Genomic DNA, 20,131 nt, shown 5'->3' on the forward strand with positions numbered 1-20,131 from the left:
TATTGGAGTGTCTGCTGGCCTACAACTGCTCATCCCAATCTCCTTAAAGAGGTCAAGGACATACTTCCATTGGGAGACAACACTCCCTTTTCTTCGACCAAGCAACCTCCATTCCAAGGAAATACCTCAGAGATCCTAAGTCCTTGATCTCAAATGTTGATGAGGGGGAAGTCTTCAATCGGTTCATCTCAAGTACGTCATCTCCAGTGAGAATTATATCGTCTACATACACAATCAGTATCGCTATCTTCCCATCTTGTGAATGTTTTACAAACATCGTATGATCACCTTGCCCTTGAGCATACCCCTGACTTTTAACAACCTGAGTGAATTTCTCAAACCAGGCTCTTGGTGACTGTTTTAACACATATAAGGACTTCTTCAATTTACACACCTTTGTGCCAAACTTTTCACCAAATCCTGGAGGTGCATCCATGTACACTTCTCACTCCAGGTCTCCATTAAAAAATGCATTTTTTACATCCAACTGTTGCAGAGGCCAGTCAAGATTAGTTGCAAGTGACAAAAGAACTCTTACAGAGTTCAGCTTTGCGATTGGGGCGAATGTCTCCAAGTAATCAATGCCATAGGTCTCAGTGAATCCCTTGGCGACCAATCGAGCTTTATACTGTTCTAGAGAACCATCAGATTTATACTTGACTGTAAACACCCATTTGCACCCTACAGTTGTCTTTCCTCTTGGTAGATCAACTAACTCCCACGTGCCATTTTTTTAAGAGGTTCATCTCCTCTAAGACAACCTCCTTCCACTCAAGAACTTTCAGATCATCCTGCTCAGTATTAGGAATCTCCATACAAGACAATTGTGAGTTAAAAGCACGCAAAACAGGTGAGAGATTTTCATATGACACATAATTGGACAATGGATGTTGGATGCAATACCTCACACACCCTTTTAGACAGCAATGGGAAGTTATGAATCATCGAACTCAGGATTGGAACAAGACTCGGGTTCAGAACTCGAAGATGGAATGGACTGAACATGAGGTAAAGGCTCGGTGAGGACATTACCTGGAGGGTTTACGGATTATGGATAGTGTAAAGGATTGGAAGACCCTTTCTTTCGAGTTGTCCTTTGTCACAAGTAGACAATGTCAAATGGTACCAACGCTGTGGTGTTTTTTCCTGTTTCTCCTTTGTTAGTCATTATAAGATCATGAACATCATGAGATGGCACTGTAGGAAGACCTACCTTTTCACTATCTAAAAAACTCGACTCACTTTCTCCTGGTATAATAAAGCTTGGTTTTTCAGGTTGAATAATCAAAGTTGGAGAAGGATCATTTTGCGAGTCTTCAATTTGGAAAAAATCATGAAACACAGCCGAATCTTTGTTTTGGTTCCCCCCCTAAAGATGAGGCGTAAAATAGGGATGTAATTCAAAGAATGTAACATCCATGGTAACAAACATTTTTTTGGAAATGGGTTCAAAACATTTATACCCCTTATGAGTGGGAGCATAACCAACAAACACACATTTTGTGGCTCGGGGTTCAAGTTTTCCTTTATTATGACTATGAATATGAACAAAAGCGGTACAACCAAATATCTTTAGTGGTAAAGAAGAAGACAGCCGATTTGTTGGATAAAACTAATGAAAAACATCAAAAGGTGTTTCAAAGCTTAAAACCTTATTAGATATGTAGCAATAAGAACAGCTTCGCCCCAAAGATATTTAGGTACCTGATTGGTAAAAAAGAATGCCCGAGCTACTTCCAATAAGTGTTTGTTTTTTCTTTTAGCCAAACCATTTTGCTGCGGAGTGTCGACACAAAAGCTTTGATGAACAATTCCTTTTTCAAGAAAAAAAATGGCCCCAAAATGTTTTTGAAATATTCTCAACCACTATCACCTCGCAATATTTGAATATTTTTTTGAAATTGTGTTTGTACCATGGTGTAAAAAATTTTGAAAATTGTTTCCACTTCAGATTTTTCCCCTATCAAATAAACCCAACTTAATCTCGCGTGATCATCAATAAAGGTCACAAACCATTTTTTGCCAGAATATGTAGATGTTCTACATGGGCCCCAGATATCACTATGAATTATAGTAAATGGTATAGTTGGTTTGTAGGGTTGGGTGGAAAAGGATGCACAATGCTGTTTAGCAAACTGACAAACTTCACATTGAAAATAAGATGGACTTTTATTCCGAAATAAATTGGGAAACAAATATTTTAAATATTGAAAACTAGGATGGCCTAGCCTATAATGCCATAACATGATATCATTATTTTTGAAAACAGAAACAGAATTTAAGCAAGTACTTTGACATTGTTTGCTCGAGTTAAGTCCATCGTCAAAATAATAGTCCATCTTTTTCCTTAGCACTGCCAAACATCCTCCCCATGGTCGATTCCTGAAACTCACAATAAGAAGAGTATAATTAGCTTGACATTGATGATCAGAGGTAATTTTACTGATGGACAACAAATTGCAAGACAAATTTGGAACGTGGAGCACATCATGGAGAGTTAACAACAAAGTGAGTTTGATAGTTCCTATCCCGACAATTACTGAGAGAACCATTTGCAATTTTGACCTTTTTATTGCCTGCACACAGACTATAGGATGAGAAAAATTTGGAGCAACCAGTCATATGATCCGTTGCACCAAAATCAATTATCCAAGAATGAACAGAATTAAGAATAACACCTAAAAACGCAGTAGCAAGAGAGTTACCCTTTTGTACCAAAGAACAAAACGGAGTTAAGGACATTTTGGAGATTGAAACATTTGTACAGGTGCTCTAATTGCTCCTTGGTAAAAGGGACTGCATCCGAGTTGGTAGAAAGCTCCTGAGTCTCTTCAGCATGGGCTTGGTAGGCGTGACTGTCACGTTTGGATTTTGGCTTCCAATTTGCTAGTTTACCATGAAGCTTCCAACACGTCTCCTTCGTATGCCACAGTTTTTTGCAATGCTTGCACCATGGTTTCTTACGCCCATTGAGTTTTGCAACCATGAGATAAAGGGCTGAATTCTGGGAATAGTAATTAGCAGATACAGACTTGGGAGGAATAGTGGGATTGGGTGGAATGGTTTCGGAAGCACCGAAAGAGCCGGTAGGATTTCTTTGGGCGCCGGTCATCACCGACTTATACAACATCATCAGAAGAAAAACACAAGGCTCTGATACCATGAAGGATTTTTTAGAAGAAGGATAACCATTCTTATTGAATTTCAAGAGACACGATTACAAGATAAATAGTAGAGGACGACCACCAAATTAGGAAGGCCAAAAAATCGGAAAATCAAATCACCACAAAATCAGCAAATCAAATCAGCAGATCTCTAGGCTAGAAAACAGGAAACTAAACTACTAGAATCTGAAATAGTAATTTTAGATTTTATTCAAAAAATAGAATTTCCTAATTTATTCCCTAGAAATCCAACACACTACAACACTAAAACAGTCAAACCATGATTTGGGAGATTGTTTTAATCCATAAAATGATTTCTTAAGTCAACACACTAAGCCTGACTCCCTCTAAGCAACAAACCCAGGCAGTTGCTCCATATAGACCTCCTCTTAAAGATTGTCGTGTCAAAAAGCATTCTTCACAACTAACTGATGTAAAGCCCAATGACAAGTAGTGGCTAAGGAGATGAACAAACATACTGAGGCAAGTTTAGCTACTAGAGAGAATGTGTCCAAATAATCAAAACCCAACACCTGTGTATATACCTTAGGAATAGGGTGGGCCTTCAAACAAACCAAGGAACCATCAGAATTGACTTTCACATTATACACCCAATGACAACCAACCACAAATTTATCTGGAGGAAGAGGTACCAAATACCAAGTACCATTATCATGTAGTGCACACATCTCTTCAGCCATTGTAGTCCTCCACTTAGAATGAAATAGGGGTTCAAAAGTATATTTTGGAAGAGCAACAGAAGACTAATACTAATAAAACAGTAGTATGAGGGGGACGAGAAATAGTAGAAAAAAAATTAAAGATAAGCTATTGGGTACAAGTGTCTTTACCTTTTCAACAGCAATAAGAGGATAAACCACTTGAGGAAGAGGATCATCTGACGAGGGAACTGGAAGCATAGAAGTGGAAGCTAGAGGAGGCTTTCCTCCTTTGAGTCACTGTGTATACACTTGCAAATTGGGACGATTCAAACGAAGAAAAAGAGTCAAACTGCATGAAGATGTAGGAAGACTGGACGTAGGAAATAAGTTAGGATTGAGAAGGCTAGTCAGAGGATGGCACTCATCAAGGTCAACAAAACTCCAGGAATCAAAAAAGTATAGTGTAGACTCAAAAAGGTGACATCAACACGAACAAAGACTTGATGTAAAGGTGGGTTATAACATCGATATCCTTTTTGAGTATAGGACTAACCCATAAAAATACATTTGATAGCATAAGAATCCAATTTATCCCTTCCTGGATTTAACTGATGAACGAAGGACGCACAACCCGCTCTGTAACTCCATTTTTTTGTGGAGTGTGGGCACAAGAGGACTAATGAATCATGCCAAAGTTAATCATATGGACAGTGAACTGAGTATTGAAGTACCCTTTAGCAATATCACTACAGAGTATCTAAGCTAGCAGATCAAATTAAGTCTTTATTTGAGAACAAAAGGGATAAAAGATATTAAACAACTCAAAACAATCTTTCATTAAATACAACCGAGACATTCTAAAGTAGTCATTGACAAATGTAACAAAGTATTGAAACTCCACCTTTAACATGATATGAATAGAACCCCAAACATCGACTGGACTAACTTAAAAAGGCTAACGGATCTTTTATTGACTTGAGAGGCAAAGGGAGCATGATGACGCTTTCCAAATTAACAAGACCTACAATCAAGGTTAGACACAGAGCTCAAAGTAGGAACTAATTCTTTTACCTTGTCCAATGATGGATGACCAAGGCAACAATGGCTTTGATGAGGTGCGGCAACGGCACTAAAGCAATAGGAGAAGAGAGCGACTCAAAGTAATAAAGTCCACCGGCCTCATGTCATGTGCCAATCGTCTTCCTCCTCATTAGATCTTGAACAAGAACAGAATATTTGTTGTGGCATCCCCTACGAGTGACGCGTTGCACTTGTACCACCCGGCTATAGTGAAAAGTGGGCAAGGGTGGGCTAGGTCGTAACCCCGAAGCGAAGTGTCGTGTCGGCACCCGGGTACGGTGTCAAATATGCGAGGGTTCCAACATCATTCTAAACATGGGCAAGTAAAGAAGTTAGTACAGGAAACTAGGATTAGATTAGCAACTTGCAATATAGGGACACTTATGGGTAAAAGCATGGAAATTGTGGACACAATGATTAGAAAAAGAATTAATATAATTTGCCTTCAAGAAACTAAGTGGGTGGGGGAGAAACTTAGAGAAATTGATAAATTAGGATTTAAACTTTGGTACACTGGAAAAGAAAAACATAAGAATGAAGTAGGAATTATTGTATACAAAAACTTAAAAGATAGCATTGTTGATGTAAATAGAGTAGAAAATAGAGTTATAAAAATCAAGATGGTATTAGGCCAAGAGATAATAAATATCATTAGTGGTTATGCTCCTCAAGTAGGCTTAGCAAAAAATCTTAAGAGACAATTTTGGGAAGATATGGATAGTATTATATAAGGCATACGAGGGACTGAGAAAATATTTAGAGAAGGAAATCTGAATGGACACATTGGAAGGGATAATAAAAGTTATGAGATGATACATAGAGACTATGGATATGGAGAGAAAAATGAGCCTGTGGAGATGATCTTAGACTTCACCATGTCATATGATTTTAGTATAATGAATACTTACTTTAAGAAGAGAGAAGAACACTTAATAACCTTTAAAAAGATGCCAAAATAGAAGTCAAATAGATTTTTTTGAACTAGGAGGGTAGATCGTTTATCATGCAAGGATTGTAAAGTTATTCCAGGTGAAAGCCTAACCACACAACATAGAGTCTTACTGTTAGACATATGTATTAAAAAATTAAAGAAAAATAATAAAATAAACCAGTGTAAGATAACTAGGTGGTGGAACCTAAAGAGAAAAAATATAATAAAATTTAAAGATAAAATGATCAAAGATGAGGATTGGACTATAGAGGATGGGATAGATACAAATAATCTTTGAAGTAGATTAGCTAGCTCTATTAAAAAGATAGCAAAAGAGATTTTAGGTGAATCAAGGGAAAGATTCTCTAATAGCAAAGAAAGTTGGTGGTGAGATAAAGATGTCCAAAAGGCCATAAAGACACAGAATTTGGTATAAAACGTAGCAAAAATGTAGAAACATGAATAAATTTGAAAAGTATAAGGAGGCGAGAAAAGATGCAAAAAAAAAAGACAGTTAGTGAAGCTAAATACAAATCATTTAATAGTTTGTATGATAAATTAGATGTAAAAGAAGGGGAAAGAGATATATTTAAACTTACTAAAGCCAAAGAAAAGAAGAGTAAGGACTTAGGAAATGTAAAATGTATAAAAAGTGAGGATGATATTGTCTTGGTTAAGGACGAAGACATTAAAGAAAGATGGCGAAGTTACTTTAGTAAGTTGTTTAATGAAAACCAAATAAAAGGCTTAAATTTAGACTTGACAATTGAGGAAAATACTAAAAATATGAGATTTATTCGCAAAACCAGAGTTAACAAAGTTAAGTTTGCACTAAAACAAATGAAAAATGGGAAAGCTACAAGACCGGATAACATCGCAATTGAAGCGTGGAAATGCTTAGGTGATAACAGAATTATATGGTTAACTAATTTATTTAATACAATTAAAAAAACTAATAAAATGTCAGATGAATGGAGGAAAAGAACTTCAATACCTATATACAAAAATAAAGGAGATATTCAAAATTGTAATAATTATCGTGGAATTAAACTTATGAGTCATACAATGAAACTATGGAAAAGGGTAGTTGAACAAAGATTACGGTTAGAAACGAAGGTCTCTAAAAAGCAATTTGGTTTTATGCCTGGGAGATCTACCACAGAAGTTATATACCTTTTAAGAAGATTAATGGAAAAGTTTAAGGAAAAGAAGAGGGATTTGCATATGGTATTTATTGACCTAGAGAAATCATATGATAGGATACCTAAGGAAGTTCTATGGTAGGTTATCTATAGTCCTTGCACTAGTCATTAATGGAAAAGTTTAAGGAAAAGAAGAGGGATTTGCATATGGTATTTATTGACCTAGAGAAATCATATGATAGGATACCTAAGGAAGTTCTATGGTAGGTTTTAGATAAAAAGGGTGTATGTAGTAGGTATGCTAATGTCATTAAGGATATGTACGATGGATTAATGACTAGTGCAAGGACTATAGATGGAGAAACTAGAGAATTTCCAATCACCATAGATGTACATTAAGGATCTGCTTTGAGCCCTTATCTTTTTGCTCTAGTGATGGACCAACTGACTAAGAGTAATCAAAATGAGGTTCCATGGTATATGTTTTTTGCATATGCTACTGTATTAATTGATGAAACTACGGGCGAAGTAGAGGTTGAGTTAGAATTATGGAGAAAAGCTTTGGAATCTAGAGGCTTTAGGATAAGTAGAAATAAAACAGAATATATGAAATGTAATTTCAGTAATAGTAGGAGGAATGTTGGAGACAGTTAAACTTTATGATGAAGAAATAAATAGCACTTGTAGATTTCAATACCTTGGATCTATTATGCAAGGTGAAGGAGAAATTGAAGATGATGTAATGCATAGAATTAAAGCAAGTTGGGTAAAATGGAGAAGTGCTTCAAGAGTCCTTTGTGATCGTAAAATACCCTTAAAATTAAAAGGGAAGTTTTATAAGACGGCTATAAGACCAGCTATGCTATATGGATTAGAATGTTAGACGACAAAGAAACAGAATATCCAAAAAGTAAAAGTTGCCGAGATGAAAATGCTTAGATGGATGAGTGGTATAACACTGAAAGATAAATTAAGGAATGAACATATTAACGATCAATTAGGTGTAGCTCCTATAGAAGATAAGATAAGGGAAGGACAACTCAAATGGTATGGACACTTGCAACGTAGGCCACATAGTGCGCCAATGAGGAAGAGTGAGTTAGTTACTATGGAGGGGCAGTAGAAGGGGTAGGGGTAGACCTAAAATAAGAGATAGTGAGTAAGAATTTAATAGCCCTGAATCTGTCAAAAGAAATGGTCCATGATCGCAAAAATTGGCAGAAAAAGATTCTTATAGCGGACCCCACCTAGTGGGACTTAAGGCTTGGTTTTGTTGTTGTTATTGTTGTTGTTATACATGAGATTAAAGGGGAATATAGGAATGTACAAAACAAAAGGGAGATAGAAGGAGTAGGATTTACTATTCCTATTCCCTTAATAGTAGTAGTGGAGCCATCAGCAAGGGTAACTTGAGGTAGATTCTCAGGATACTAAAGACAATAAAAGAAGCTGGTGACACCTATCATATGGTCAATAGCAGCAGAGTTGATAATACTGGATGACAGGCAGATGGTATAGTTATTTTTTTTAGCAAACGATGCAATGTGATGAGATGCTTGTTGGATGCTTGATACTATAGGAACCTTGAATACTCCTCTGAGACAATTATAGTATGTTGTTCACTCAAACAAGTAGCTAACGAGGGAGACACGCTTTTGGGATTTGGGAACTCCATCCCACCACATAAACTACCTCGATAGAGTAGCACATAAAAAATACACAACAAACAACATGTTTTTCAAATTCATCAACTCCATCCCAATACACAACCTTCGACAACTGATGCAAACCACAAGCACACAATGTACGAATCAAAAACACAAGAAAGACCACTGTTTCAGGCCCAATAAACTCAATAAACATTGACACACAACTTCAAGAAGCATCAAACAAACATTCCTCGAGTGCCGCACATGAGCAATTAAAAAAGGTGAGATCTTTGGACCATGGTTTTAAATCGCGGTAGCGGGTAGCGTAACGTAACGGTAACAGGTGTAACGGGAAGCGGGAGTAGCGGGTGTTACATAACGGGAAGCGGGTGTAACGGCCGTGAATTTTTTTGAAGCACGCACAACCTTGTGCATATTAGCGTACTTGCATGTTTTAAGCTTTTGGCCATTCTTAGAAAGGGTTTTAGTGTATTTTGGACCCTTTAGTTCGAGTAACTAAGTTATTTGGTAAGGGCAACAAGTTTACATTTTTTTAAACCATCATTGATAGAAAATTACGTGTGTGTGCGTATTTATACTTCTCATTGTTCTTATCTGTGATAAATTCTTATGTGTGCTAAATGAATTAACAAAATAAAATACATTATACACTCCATTAATCTATTAGACACATAAGACATACGAATAATATAAATATAAAATAGTTAGAAAAGAAAAAAGGTTGAAGTTGAAAAATAAAGAACATAAATATCACATTACTAATATTATTAAAAAAAAAAAATCCTAACAAGTTAGTATTTTGAAATTGTTAATTAATGCATCTATTGTGAGTATTTAAAGCAAAAGTAAATTTTGTATCATTATCATCCTCATTATAATTTTTCCCCCTCTTGCCATTTGGTATATTGAGAATGATATATGAAAGAGAGAGAAAAAGTGAGAAGAAAAAATAAAAAATAAAATTTTTTTTTGGTGTAACAGTTATGTAGCGGTTACGTAACGGCCGTAGCAGCCTTTACGTAACGGTTGCGGTCCGTAACGGCCGCTACGGCCGTGATTTTTCTTCCCACCGATTTCGCGGTGTGTAACGGTATCGGTAACCCAAAAAACCTTTACGTAACGGCGTTACGTAACGGTCGCGGCCTTTATTTAAAACCATGCTTTGGACAAAAAACATCACGAAATATTTCACTAATATGTTTACAGAGGGATTCAAGCATTGCTGGATGATTTCAATCCAAAAACATGCCTGAAATTGGCTTCACGCACCAGCACATAGGTTCAACCCAAGCAGCCTTCAATTGGTGCATGAGGGCGGATGGGGCATTGTTTGGAGATGGGATATCAGTGGGGGGCAGACCTGCAGTGTCTACGGGTGACTATGGTGTTGTTTTTGCAAAACCTATAATAGATTTTGTGTTCCTGAACAGACGATGTCGCTGAAGAAATTTCCAGAGACTGGTCTGACTTCTGGCAGCTGCTGGCTGTTTTCTAGGATTATAGTGTTGCTAGAAATTCTTCTATGATGGTAGACATGCAGGGGATTTAGGGTTTTAGGTTTTGGTTTTGATGGTGGTTGTGACAACTAAGGTTTAGGTCTCAAAATCATGCTCTAATACCATGTTGAATAATTGGGCAAAATGGAAGGCCTGACATCAATGATAGGTCTCTCCCTCTATTTATAATATATGTCGAGTACAATACCAATGACCATAATACCATTACTCACATTCACTAACATAACTCTAACGCATACTAATAATGCTAAATGACCAAATAACCATTAACAGAAACAAAGTAATAAAAGTAAATATGGTTTACATATTAAAGGGTACGATGCAAATAGGCATGTTAGAAATTCTTCTGAGAGCCCTTGGAGGTTTATCTGTTAGGTTTATCCTTCTTTTTCTTCCATTCACAAAATTTCAATTGAAAAGAGGTAATCATATTAGGTTCTAGGGAATATCCTTGCATTTTGAGGGTTTGGGGTTGGGGGCGTTGGGAGGGGGGGTTTATTTGGTTGTTCAGCTTTATCTTCTTCCTTTGCCTGGTTATATTGCCTCTCTTCTTGTCATAATTATGTGATTTCATCTTTTCTTATTTTTGATAGGGATTCTTTTCCTTGGGGTTTAACCTTAGAAGGGATTAGAATGATGTGAGGGGGGGAAGGGGGGGGGGGTTGTTGTCTTCTTTACTCATTTTAGGAGTACTAATAGAGTTTGGTCTTTCAATTCTTCACAGGAGTATTCATGAAAATCTCTCTCTCATCTTTCTATGGTTAATTCATTTTTCCCTCTCTATCAAGCTGCTTGGGAGGCTAAAGTTGCTTCTACAATTAAGGCTTTTGTTTGGCTTATGGTTCATAATAGAATTAACCCCAACAATCTGCTATAGAGTACAAGAACTTCAAAGCTTTAGCATTGGACATGTTATGTATAGTAATAGTTCAGAGGACGTCTCTCACTTGTTAATTCATTGTTCTTTTGCCTGGAGTTTGTGGAAGTCTCTTTTCATGGGATATTTGGAGAATTATGGGTTAGTCCAAATTCAATAGAAAGTAAGGATTCTAAAAGGCTGTCGAGATGTACTCCTTGGGCTGTTCTGTGGGGTATTTTGTTGGAAAGAAATGCTAGATATTTGCCAAGAAGATATTACCAGTGGGTTTTATTTTGGACAGGTTTCGATACTTGGCTCCTCTTTGGGCTTATAGTACTGGCTGTTTTGCTGCTGGTTCTCCTATTTTGTATCTTTCTTCATATGCTATTCAATAAAGTTTCTTTTTTCTAAAAGAAAAATTAAAAAATAAAAATAAAAAAAATAAAAAACAAAAACAAAATGCAGCAGCATAATCAAGAGCAACTCCGCCTATGCTGCATTAAACGTCCTAATCTTTTCACACACATCTGGTCCCAAGCCCGGGTAAAGGAAGAGGGTTGCGATAAGTAGTTAACAGCCAACATAAAACTAGTCAAATCTCTCTGACATGAATCCTTACTGATCATTCGCAGAAGCATCCCCTCCAAGCGATGCATTGCACTTATACCACCTAAGTTTAGCGAAAAATGTGCGAGTGCGTCACCCTGTAGTGACATGCCATGTTTGTGCCCAAATCTTTTGTGAAATTTGTGAAGGTTCCTGCATCATTCTGGACATGAGTAGGTAAAGAAGTTAGATCACGAGACTAGGATTAGATTAGCAACTTAGAATATAGGGATAAGGATAAAAAAGTATGGAGATAGTAGACAAAATGATTAGAAGAAAAATTAATGTAATATGCCTTCAAGAAACTAAGTAGGTAGGGAAGAAAGTTAGAGAAATTGAAGAATCGGATTTCAAACTTCGGTACACTAGAAAATAAAATCATAAAAATGGAGTAGGAATCATTATAGATAAAAACTTAAAAGATAGTATAGTAGATGTCAAAAGAGTAGGGGATAGAATCATATAAATTAAGATGCTCTTAGGTCAACAGATAATAAATGTCATTAGAGCTTAAGCTCCTTAAATAGGCTTAGATGAAAACCTTAAGAGGCAATTTTGGGAATATGGATAGTATTACACAAGAGATATCAAGAATTGAGAAAATATTCATAGGAGCTTATTTGAATGGACATATTGAGAAGGATAATAAAGGGTATGATAGGATGCACAGAAGACATAGATATGGAGATAAAAATGAGTCTAGTGCTATGATCTTAGGCTTCGCCATGTCATATGATCTTATTATAATGAATGTTTGCTTTAAGAAGAGAGAACAACACTTAGTAACCTTCAAAAGTGGACAAGAGAGAAGTCAAATAATTTTTTTCTTAACTAGGTCTTAACTAAAAGGGTAGATCATTTAGCATGTAAGGATTATAAAGTCATCCCAAGTGAAAGCTTAATCATGCAACATAGAGTTTTAGTATTAGATATATGTATTAAAAATAGAAGCAAAAAGGTCATATAAATCAATGCAAGAGAACTAGGTGGTGGAACCTAAAGGGAGAAAAATATATCCAAGTTGGTGATTGGACGATATGGGATAATGCACACATAAACACTTCCTGGAGTAGGATAGCTAGCTCTATTGAACAAATAGTGAAAGATATTTTAGGTAAATCAAGAGAAAGATTCTCGAATAGTAAAGTAAGTTGGAGGTAAGATCAAGATGTAAGCACAAAAAAAATTTGGTATAAAACATGGCAAAAATGGAAAAGAATGGAAAATTTTGAAAAAATAAAGAGGCAATAAAAGATGCAAAAAAATCGTTAGTGAAGCTAAATATAAATCATATAATAATTTATATACTAGATTATATATAAAAGAAGGGGAAAGAGGCATATTTAAACTTGCTATAGCTAGAGAAAGAAAGAGCAAGAACTTAGGTAACGTAAAATGTGTAATAAGTGAGGATGATATTGTTTTGGTTAAGGAAAATCATATAGCAGAAAGATGGCAAAGCTATTTTAATAAACTATTTAATAAAAATCAAGTAGAAGGCCTAAACTTAGAATAGATAAATGAAGAAAAGGCTAAAAAAATGAGATTTATTTGCAAAATTAGAGTTGACGAAGTCATGTTTGCATTAAAAAAGATGAAAATTGGAAAATCTATAAAAATCAGATAACATCCTAATTGAATTTTGGAAATTTCTAAGTGGTAATGGAGCATATGGCTAACTAATTCATCTAACAAAATTAATTAAAACTAAGAAAATGCCAAATGAATGGAGGAAAAGCATTTTAATACCTATACACAAAAATAAAAGCGTCCCTAGGCCATAATGCTCCCTGCTTCGCGAGGGTAAGGGGAGGGTAGTCACAGTGTATGCAGTCTTACCCCTACTTTTATGTAAAAAGGTTGTTTCCTTAGACTCAAACTCATGACCAACTGATCACAAAGGAGCGACCTTACCATTGATCCAAGACCTGCCCTCAAAATTGTAAAACAATCATGGAATTAAACTAGAATCATACAATGAAACTACGGGAAAGGATAGTTGAACAAAGATTACATTAGAAATGAGTCCCAAAAAATCAATTTGGTTTTATGCCTAGAAGATTTACTACAGAAGCTATATATCTTTTAAAACGATAAATAGAAAAGTTTAGGGAAAAGTTTAGGGACTTACATATAGTTTTTTATTTTTTATTAACCTAAAGAAAGCATATGATAGGGTGTCAAGGGAAGTTCTACGGTTGGTTCTACAAAAAAGGGCATACGTATTTGATATATTCATTTCATCAAGGATATGTATGATTGGGCAGTGACTAGCATAAAGACTATAGGTGCAGAAGCTAGGAAACTTCTAATCACAACAGGTGTACATCAAGGATCTGCTTTGAGCCCTTATCTTTTTGCCCTAGTGATGGATGACTTAGTATCCAAAATAAGGTTCCATGGTGTATGTTATTTGCAAATGATATTGCCTTGATTGATGAAACTAGGGGTGGAGTAGAATCTAAGTATTGAATTATAGAAAGACCAAGAGAAGCTTTAGAACCTAGAGGTTTTAGGAAAAATGGAAAAAAGACAAAATATATGAAATGTAAGTTCAATCATAGTAGGAGTAATACTGGAGAAAATATTAAACTTAATGATCAAGAAATCAATAGCACTAGTAGATTTCGATACCTTAGATCTATCATGTAAGCTAAAGGAGAAATTGAAGAAGATGTAGTACATAGAGTTAAATAAAGTTAGGTAAAGTGGAGAAGTGCTTCAGCATGTGTTATGTGACTGTAGAATACTCTTAAAATTAAAAGGAAAGTTTTATAGGATGGCTTTAAGACTAGCTATGCTATATGGATCTGAATGTTGGGCAACTTAGAAACAACATATCCAAAAAGTAAAAATTACCAAGATGAGAATGCCAAAGTAGATGAGTGGTGTAATATTAAAAGATGAATTAAGGAATGAACATATTTATGATAAGTTAGGCGTAACTACTGTTGAAGATAAGATGAGGGGTAGCTTAGATGGTTTGGGCATGTGCAAAGTAGGTCAAATAGTGCACCAGTAAGGAGTAGAGCTAGTTACTGTAAGGGGTAATAGAAGGGATAGGAGTAGACCTAAAATAACTTAAAATGAGATAGTAAGGGTTTTAATATCCCTAAAATTGTCGCAGGAAATTGCCCATGATCGTGTAAATTGTTAGAAAATGATTCATGTAGTTGATCCCACCAAGTAGGACCATGGTTTTAAAAAATGGTCATGACCATTACATAACGTTTTCATGTAACGCTTTTTTGGGTTCCGATGCCGTTACACACCACGAAATCGGTGAGAAGAAAAATCACAGTCGTAGCAGCCATTAAGGACCGCACCGTCACATAAAGGCAGCTACAGCTATTACGTAACCTCTATAGGACTGTTACGCCAAAATATTTTATTTTATTTTTTACTTTTTCTTCTCACTTTTGTTTTTCCCCCCTTCCATAAATCATTTTCAATATAGGATGTGGCAAGAAGGGGAAAAGATTAAAATGTGGATGATGATATAAAATTTACTATTTTTTAAATACTCACAAAAGATGCATTAATTAACAATTTTAAAACACCTAACTTGTTAGGAAAATATTTTTTTTGAAAATATTAGCATTTTGATATTTATGTTCTATATTTTTCAACTTTAGCCTCCTTTTCTTTACTAGTTATTGTATGTTTTGTCTAAATCATATGTCTTATGTGTCCAATAGATTAATAAGTGCATAATGTATTTTATTTTATTCATTACTTTATCACAAATAAGAATTTATCACGCATAAGAACAATGAGAGAGTATAAATACACACATAATTTTTCTGTCAATGATAGTTTAAAACAAATGTAAATTTCTTGCCCTTACCAAAAAACTTAGTTGAACTAAAGGATCCAAAATATACAAATTATTTCTAAGGGTTAAAAGCTTAAAACATGCAAATACACTCATGTGCAAGGTTGTGCATCCTTAAAAAAAATTCACGGCCATTACACCCGTTTCCTGTTATATAACATTTAATACTCTCACTTCCCATTACATTTGTTACCGTTATGTTATGCTACCTGCTACCACCATTTAAAACCATGAGCGGGACTCAAGGCTCAGTTCATTGTTATTGTTGTTGTTGTAGCATAATCAAGAGCAACATGAGTGAGAATAGCTTAGATGGTTCAGCAACATGCAATATAGGCGTAACTTGACTAGTGATACGAGTAGTTATGACATGAGGTCCAAGTCAAAGGCGCAGCAACCAGCAATGCTGCATGCAAATTTAGAAAGGATGTGATTCAAGAGCAAGAATAACATGGTGGAACAGTTTACCTCTTAGTTACAATTAACACTCCTTCAAGACCACAATTTGGTGATTCCTACATAAAGCTCAAAATTACAAGCTTTAAAAGTACTTTTGGTGGCTAAAAGTTGAAAAGTTTGTTATTCTAGATTTAATAGAGTAATTATAATCCAACTCCATACTTTCTTAGGCAAAGTTATGTAAAATACTACCTTTTATGTTATTTTGCTAGTTTCTGTTAGACATATTTATTTGCAAATATTATATGTTAGTTTTTGTATTTTGTATAGTTAAAGAAGTAATTTTGTCAATATTATATAACATTTACATACGCATTTCCTAACACTTCAACCTTCCTTTCTACCATAACTCTCAACTTTACGACAGCCAGCTCCTGCTCCTGCTTCTGCTTGAAACAAAATGACATGAGAGGATTCAAGTAATTGACCCTAATTAGCTGGGTTAAAAGGATTTGTTAAGGGATATACACACACACATACATATGGTATGAGGGATCTTTTGCTTAGTTAGGACGTTGAGTGTTGATCAAAAATGGAGGGTGGTTTGGGTCTTGGGAATTTGATATTGCAAAACACTGCTCCCTTAGGTAAATGGCTTTTGAAGTTCCCCTTAGAAATTCATCCCTTTGGCATAGTCATTAAAAAGTACGTTTATATCGAATGTGAATAGTTGGGATACTAACTTGGGATCCAAATGTTCTTTGAAAAGTCCATAGAGATCTCTCTCGCTCAGATTTATCCCCTTTTCATTCCCCATGCCAAGTATGTGTCGAGTGAGGGTTCTCATATTCGATTTTGGGAAGTACCTGGTTAGGGAATGTTGCTGTGTCTACCTCTTTTCCTCTTGTTCAAAGACTACACTATTCCATCTTCTCAAGACTACCATTGAAGATTTTAACCACTTCATATACCTAAACCCCCCCCCCCCCCCACCCCTCACCCCTCAAACAAGAAATTATCCTATTGAAAGGGCAAACAAGAGGGTGAGAAATCGGCATATTTTCAAAGCAAAATGGATGGGACCCAGCTGATTGTAGATGAATCCAGAAAAAGGAGGAAATGATCAAAGACTGGCCCAACATGGATCCCCTGTGATAAACTAGGAAAGACCTCCTTCCAACCACTTCAACACAAAAACTTGTACACAGGGCTCACCACAAAGCGATCAAACTCATCACCTCATTTCTTTTTTGCCCATAATCAATCTACCTCATTAGCCTTCTCATCCAATTCCAATATCAGATCTGGCAGGATCTCCACAATTGGAAAAGTACAAGCTGTATTCTACTTTTAAAAAATATTTCATCAGCAGATCAGTATTTTGAGCGCGGGCCTTGGATCAACGATAAGGTTGCTCCTTTGTGAACAGAACAGCCACTCTGCATAAAAGCAAGGGTAAGGCCGCGTATCCTGTGACAACCCTCCCCATGCTCACCAAGTGGGGAGCCTTGTTGCCCCAGGACGCCCTTTTTAGATTGAAATTTAGTTTTCCAGCAAAAACTTTCTGGAACTCTTAAAACCCACTTGCGTGGCAACACACGAGTATAAACTTTAGTAGTCCCATCAGAAGCAGATTGCTGTCCATCACCAGTACCTGCTATTGCTTCCTTAAAACAGTGACTACCATTTGTCAATATGATCCTGGTGCTGTCCCTGACACCCAGTTTCTTTGCTACCAATATTGTATTTTTAACCTGCAATAATCAGCCCTATCAATAAAACCAGGCATGTCAATTTTACAGCATTTTGGAACCAGAGCCCCAATTAACTTCAAAAAGCTTGTGTCCTCTTGTTAAGGTTTCAAGGACTGAAGCATAGCATTTATGGACCTCTTCAACCATGCAAAAGGGAAAAGAAATGAAAATCTAAATAATGCTTACCCATACAGGAGGAGATCTTGAGATGAGGATGGAGTTTCTTCTCTTTGTGCATCTCTATCAGTTTGAAGGTTCTCAAGCTGCTGATCAATGGCTGCAGGAAGTAGATGTGGATGTGTTTGCAATATTTGTGCTAAAAACTGGCCAACTGGGGATTCCAAGTGTACAGGTGCAATAGGTACCAAATCACCACTTGAACTTGATGCTCTCGCTGTTAAGCCTCTTGCTCGGCACTTATCTGCTCCAAATCCTAGCTTGGAAATGCAAAATGAAGGATAACCCTTTAAAAACAAAAGATTTCTGTGAGAAAGGAGTTCATTGTAGTGGGGAAAAAAGTTGAATTCATGAGAATGGTTAGGAAAAATATCAAACACCAAGCATCCTGCATCCAGGCAAAAGAATCCAAGACCCAAACATATGTGGTCAGGCACTGTCAGTTAACATGTGATCAAGCAGAGTAGTACAATACTTTCTTCAAGATGATATTTCTTCAACAATGAACCTGCTTTTTTTTTGTTTCTCATGACAAGACTAATTTGACCACATCAATACATAGTTATACATTTTTTTATCACAAAAAATAAATTTCATCAATGGATTAGGAATATACAAAAAGGAGAACAAGTCGTCTCCCTAGAAAAGAATCTAGAAAAAACCAGATAGGAAATACAAAAAATGGAATAAGAAAGAAAAGAAAACAAATAAAAAACTCCCAGCTCACATAATCAAGCCAATAAATACACCAATCTCGTTGAATATCCAAGAAGCTCACTACTTTAAAGTTCCCATAGCCAACACACGAAAGCGACGACAAGTAATGAATCTTCTCCCAAACCAGCAAATAATTCAATTGCTTCCCCAAAAAAATGCATGCGTTAGATTCCAACCATAACCCCCACAGACAGCAAAATAAGCACATTTCCACAGTGCTACTCTTATCCTTTCTCCCTCCAAAACCAACAAGTGAAAACTGCCAAAAAGTCCTCCATGGACAAACTCAACTCTCTCCCAATAAGCCAAATAACTTATTCCACACTCACCAGGAAAAATCACCACACAGAAATAGAAAGGATGCTGTTTCTGAACTATTATGACAAAGCAAGCAGACATTTGGAGAAAGTGCCTTCATCAGCCACCTACTCTTCAACAAGCTATTGCTATTGATTCTGTTAACCACAATCAACTAGATAAAAGCCTTGATTTTGGGGGCAGAGGACCAGACTTTGGCAATCCAAACAGCATAATAAAGAGGGAATGAATAATCAGATAGGGTCAAGAATTACAAGAGGATTTACAACAAAATATGACAAAGATGGAAGCTCCTTCATCCCCCTATCATTAAGAGAACTACGAAAATGGAAATCCCAAGCAAGCAAAGGACCACACAAATCAACAAGAAATGAAGAAATAGCATTTATTCAGCCCTATGTTCAAATGAAAGAGGAGGAAGAAAAACAACATTCCCCAACCAAAGGTCTATCCAAAAAGGAATATGATGACCCCATCCCCTCAGATGCTTAGTATGGGGAATTAAGAGGGGATAAATCTGAGAGAGAGAGAGAGAGAGAGAGAGAGATTTCCACAGGCTTTCTGAAGAACATCTAGATCCCAAATTGGCATGCCACCCATTCTCATTCAACCCAGTCTTGCTTTTAATGACTCTATACCAAAGGGAAAAATCCTCAAGAGGAAACAGCAAAGCCATATAGCCGAGAAAGTGGTGTTTCTAGATACCAAATTTCCAAGACCCAATCCAACATTCAATTTTGACCTACACATGACATCCCAGTTCACCAAATGGTGGTCTCTATAACCCCCTACCCTAGACCACAAAAAGCCTCTCATAATTTTCTCAATATTACTAGCAACCTCCACAAAAATCTTTAAAATGGACAGATAATACAATAGGATACTAGAAAGACAAATTGATATAAAAGTAATTCTACCCCTAAGAGAAAAAGAGGCCCCTTCCATCTCCACAACCAATTCCCAAAAGCACACAATTCTAGGATTTCCCCCCAATGGGACCCCTAGGATAGGATAAGAGCCAATCCATAAAAAAAAAAAACCACACAACAAAAGACAACTCCCTAGATCGCAACATATTAATAGCAGCAAGACCACTCTTCCCTATGTTAATCTTCAACCTAGAAACCCTCTCAAAAATATGGAGAAGACCCAAAATATTCATAAAAATAAGGATTATGGTCTTCTAAAATGATAATAGTGTTGTCAACAAACTAAAGGTGAGAAATCATCAACCCCCTCCCTCCCCAATTCTGGACCTATCACCAAACCCTTGTCCACCACCCCCTAAACCGACCTACTC

The 20,131-nt window shown here is 36.3% G+C and overlaps 1 protein-coding gene across 2 annotated transcripts in view; it reads right to left on the reverse strand.

Annotated features, from left to right (window-relative positions):
* LOC131164564 (UV-B-induced protein At3g17800, chloroplastic) overlaps positions 1-20,131 on the reverse strand; it is a 40,741-nt gene that overhangs the window by 16,003 nt on the left and 4,607 nt on the right. For both annotated transcript variants that reach the window (XM_058121848.1, XM_058121847.1), the window contains exon 2: positions 17,806-18,083. In XM_058121848.1, the coding sequence (XP_057977831.1) occupies positions 17,806-18,083 (278 nt within the window). The remainder of the gene's footprint in view (positions 1-17,805; positions 18,084-20,131) is intronic.

This window comes from Malania oleifera, chromosome 9 (genome assembly GCF_029873635.1).
Source record: "Malania oleifera isolate guangnan ecotype guangnan chromosome 9, ASM2987363v1, whole genome shotgun sequence".
NCBI lineage: Eukaryota > Viridiplantae > Streptophyta > Magnoliopsida > Santalales > Ximeniaceae > Malania > Malania oleifera.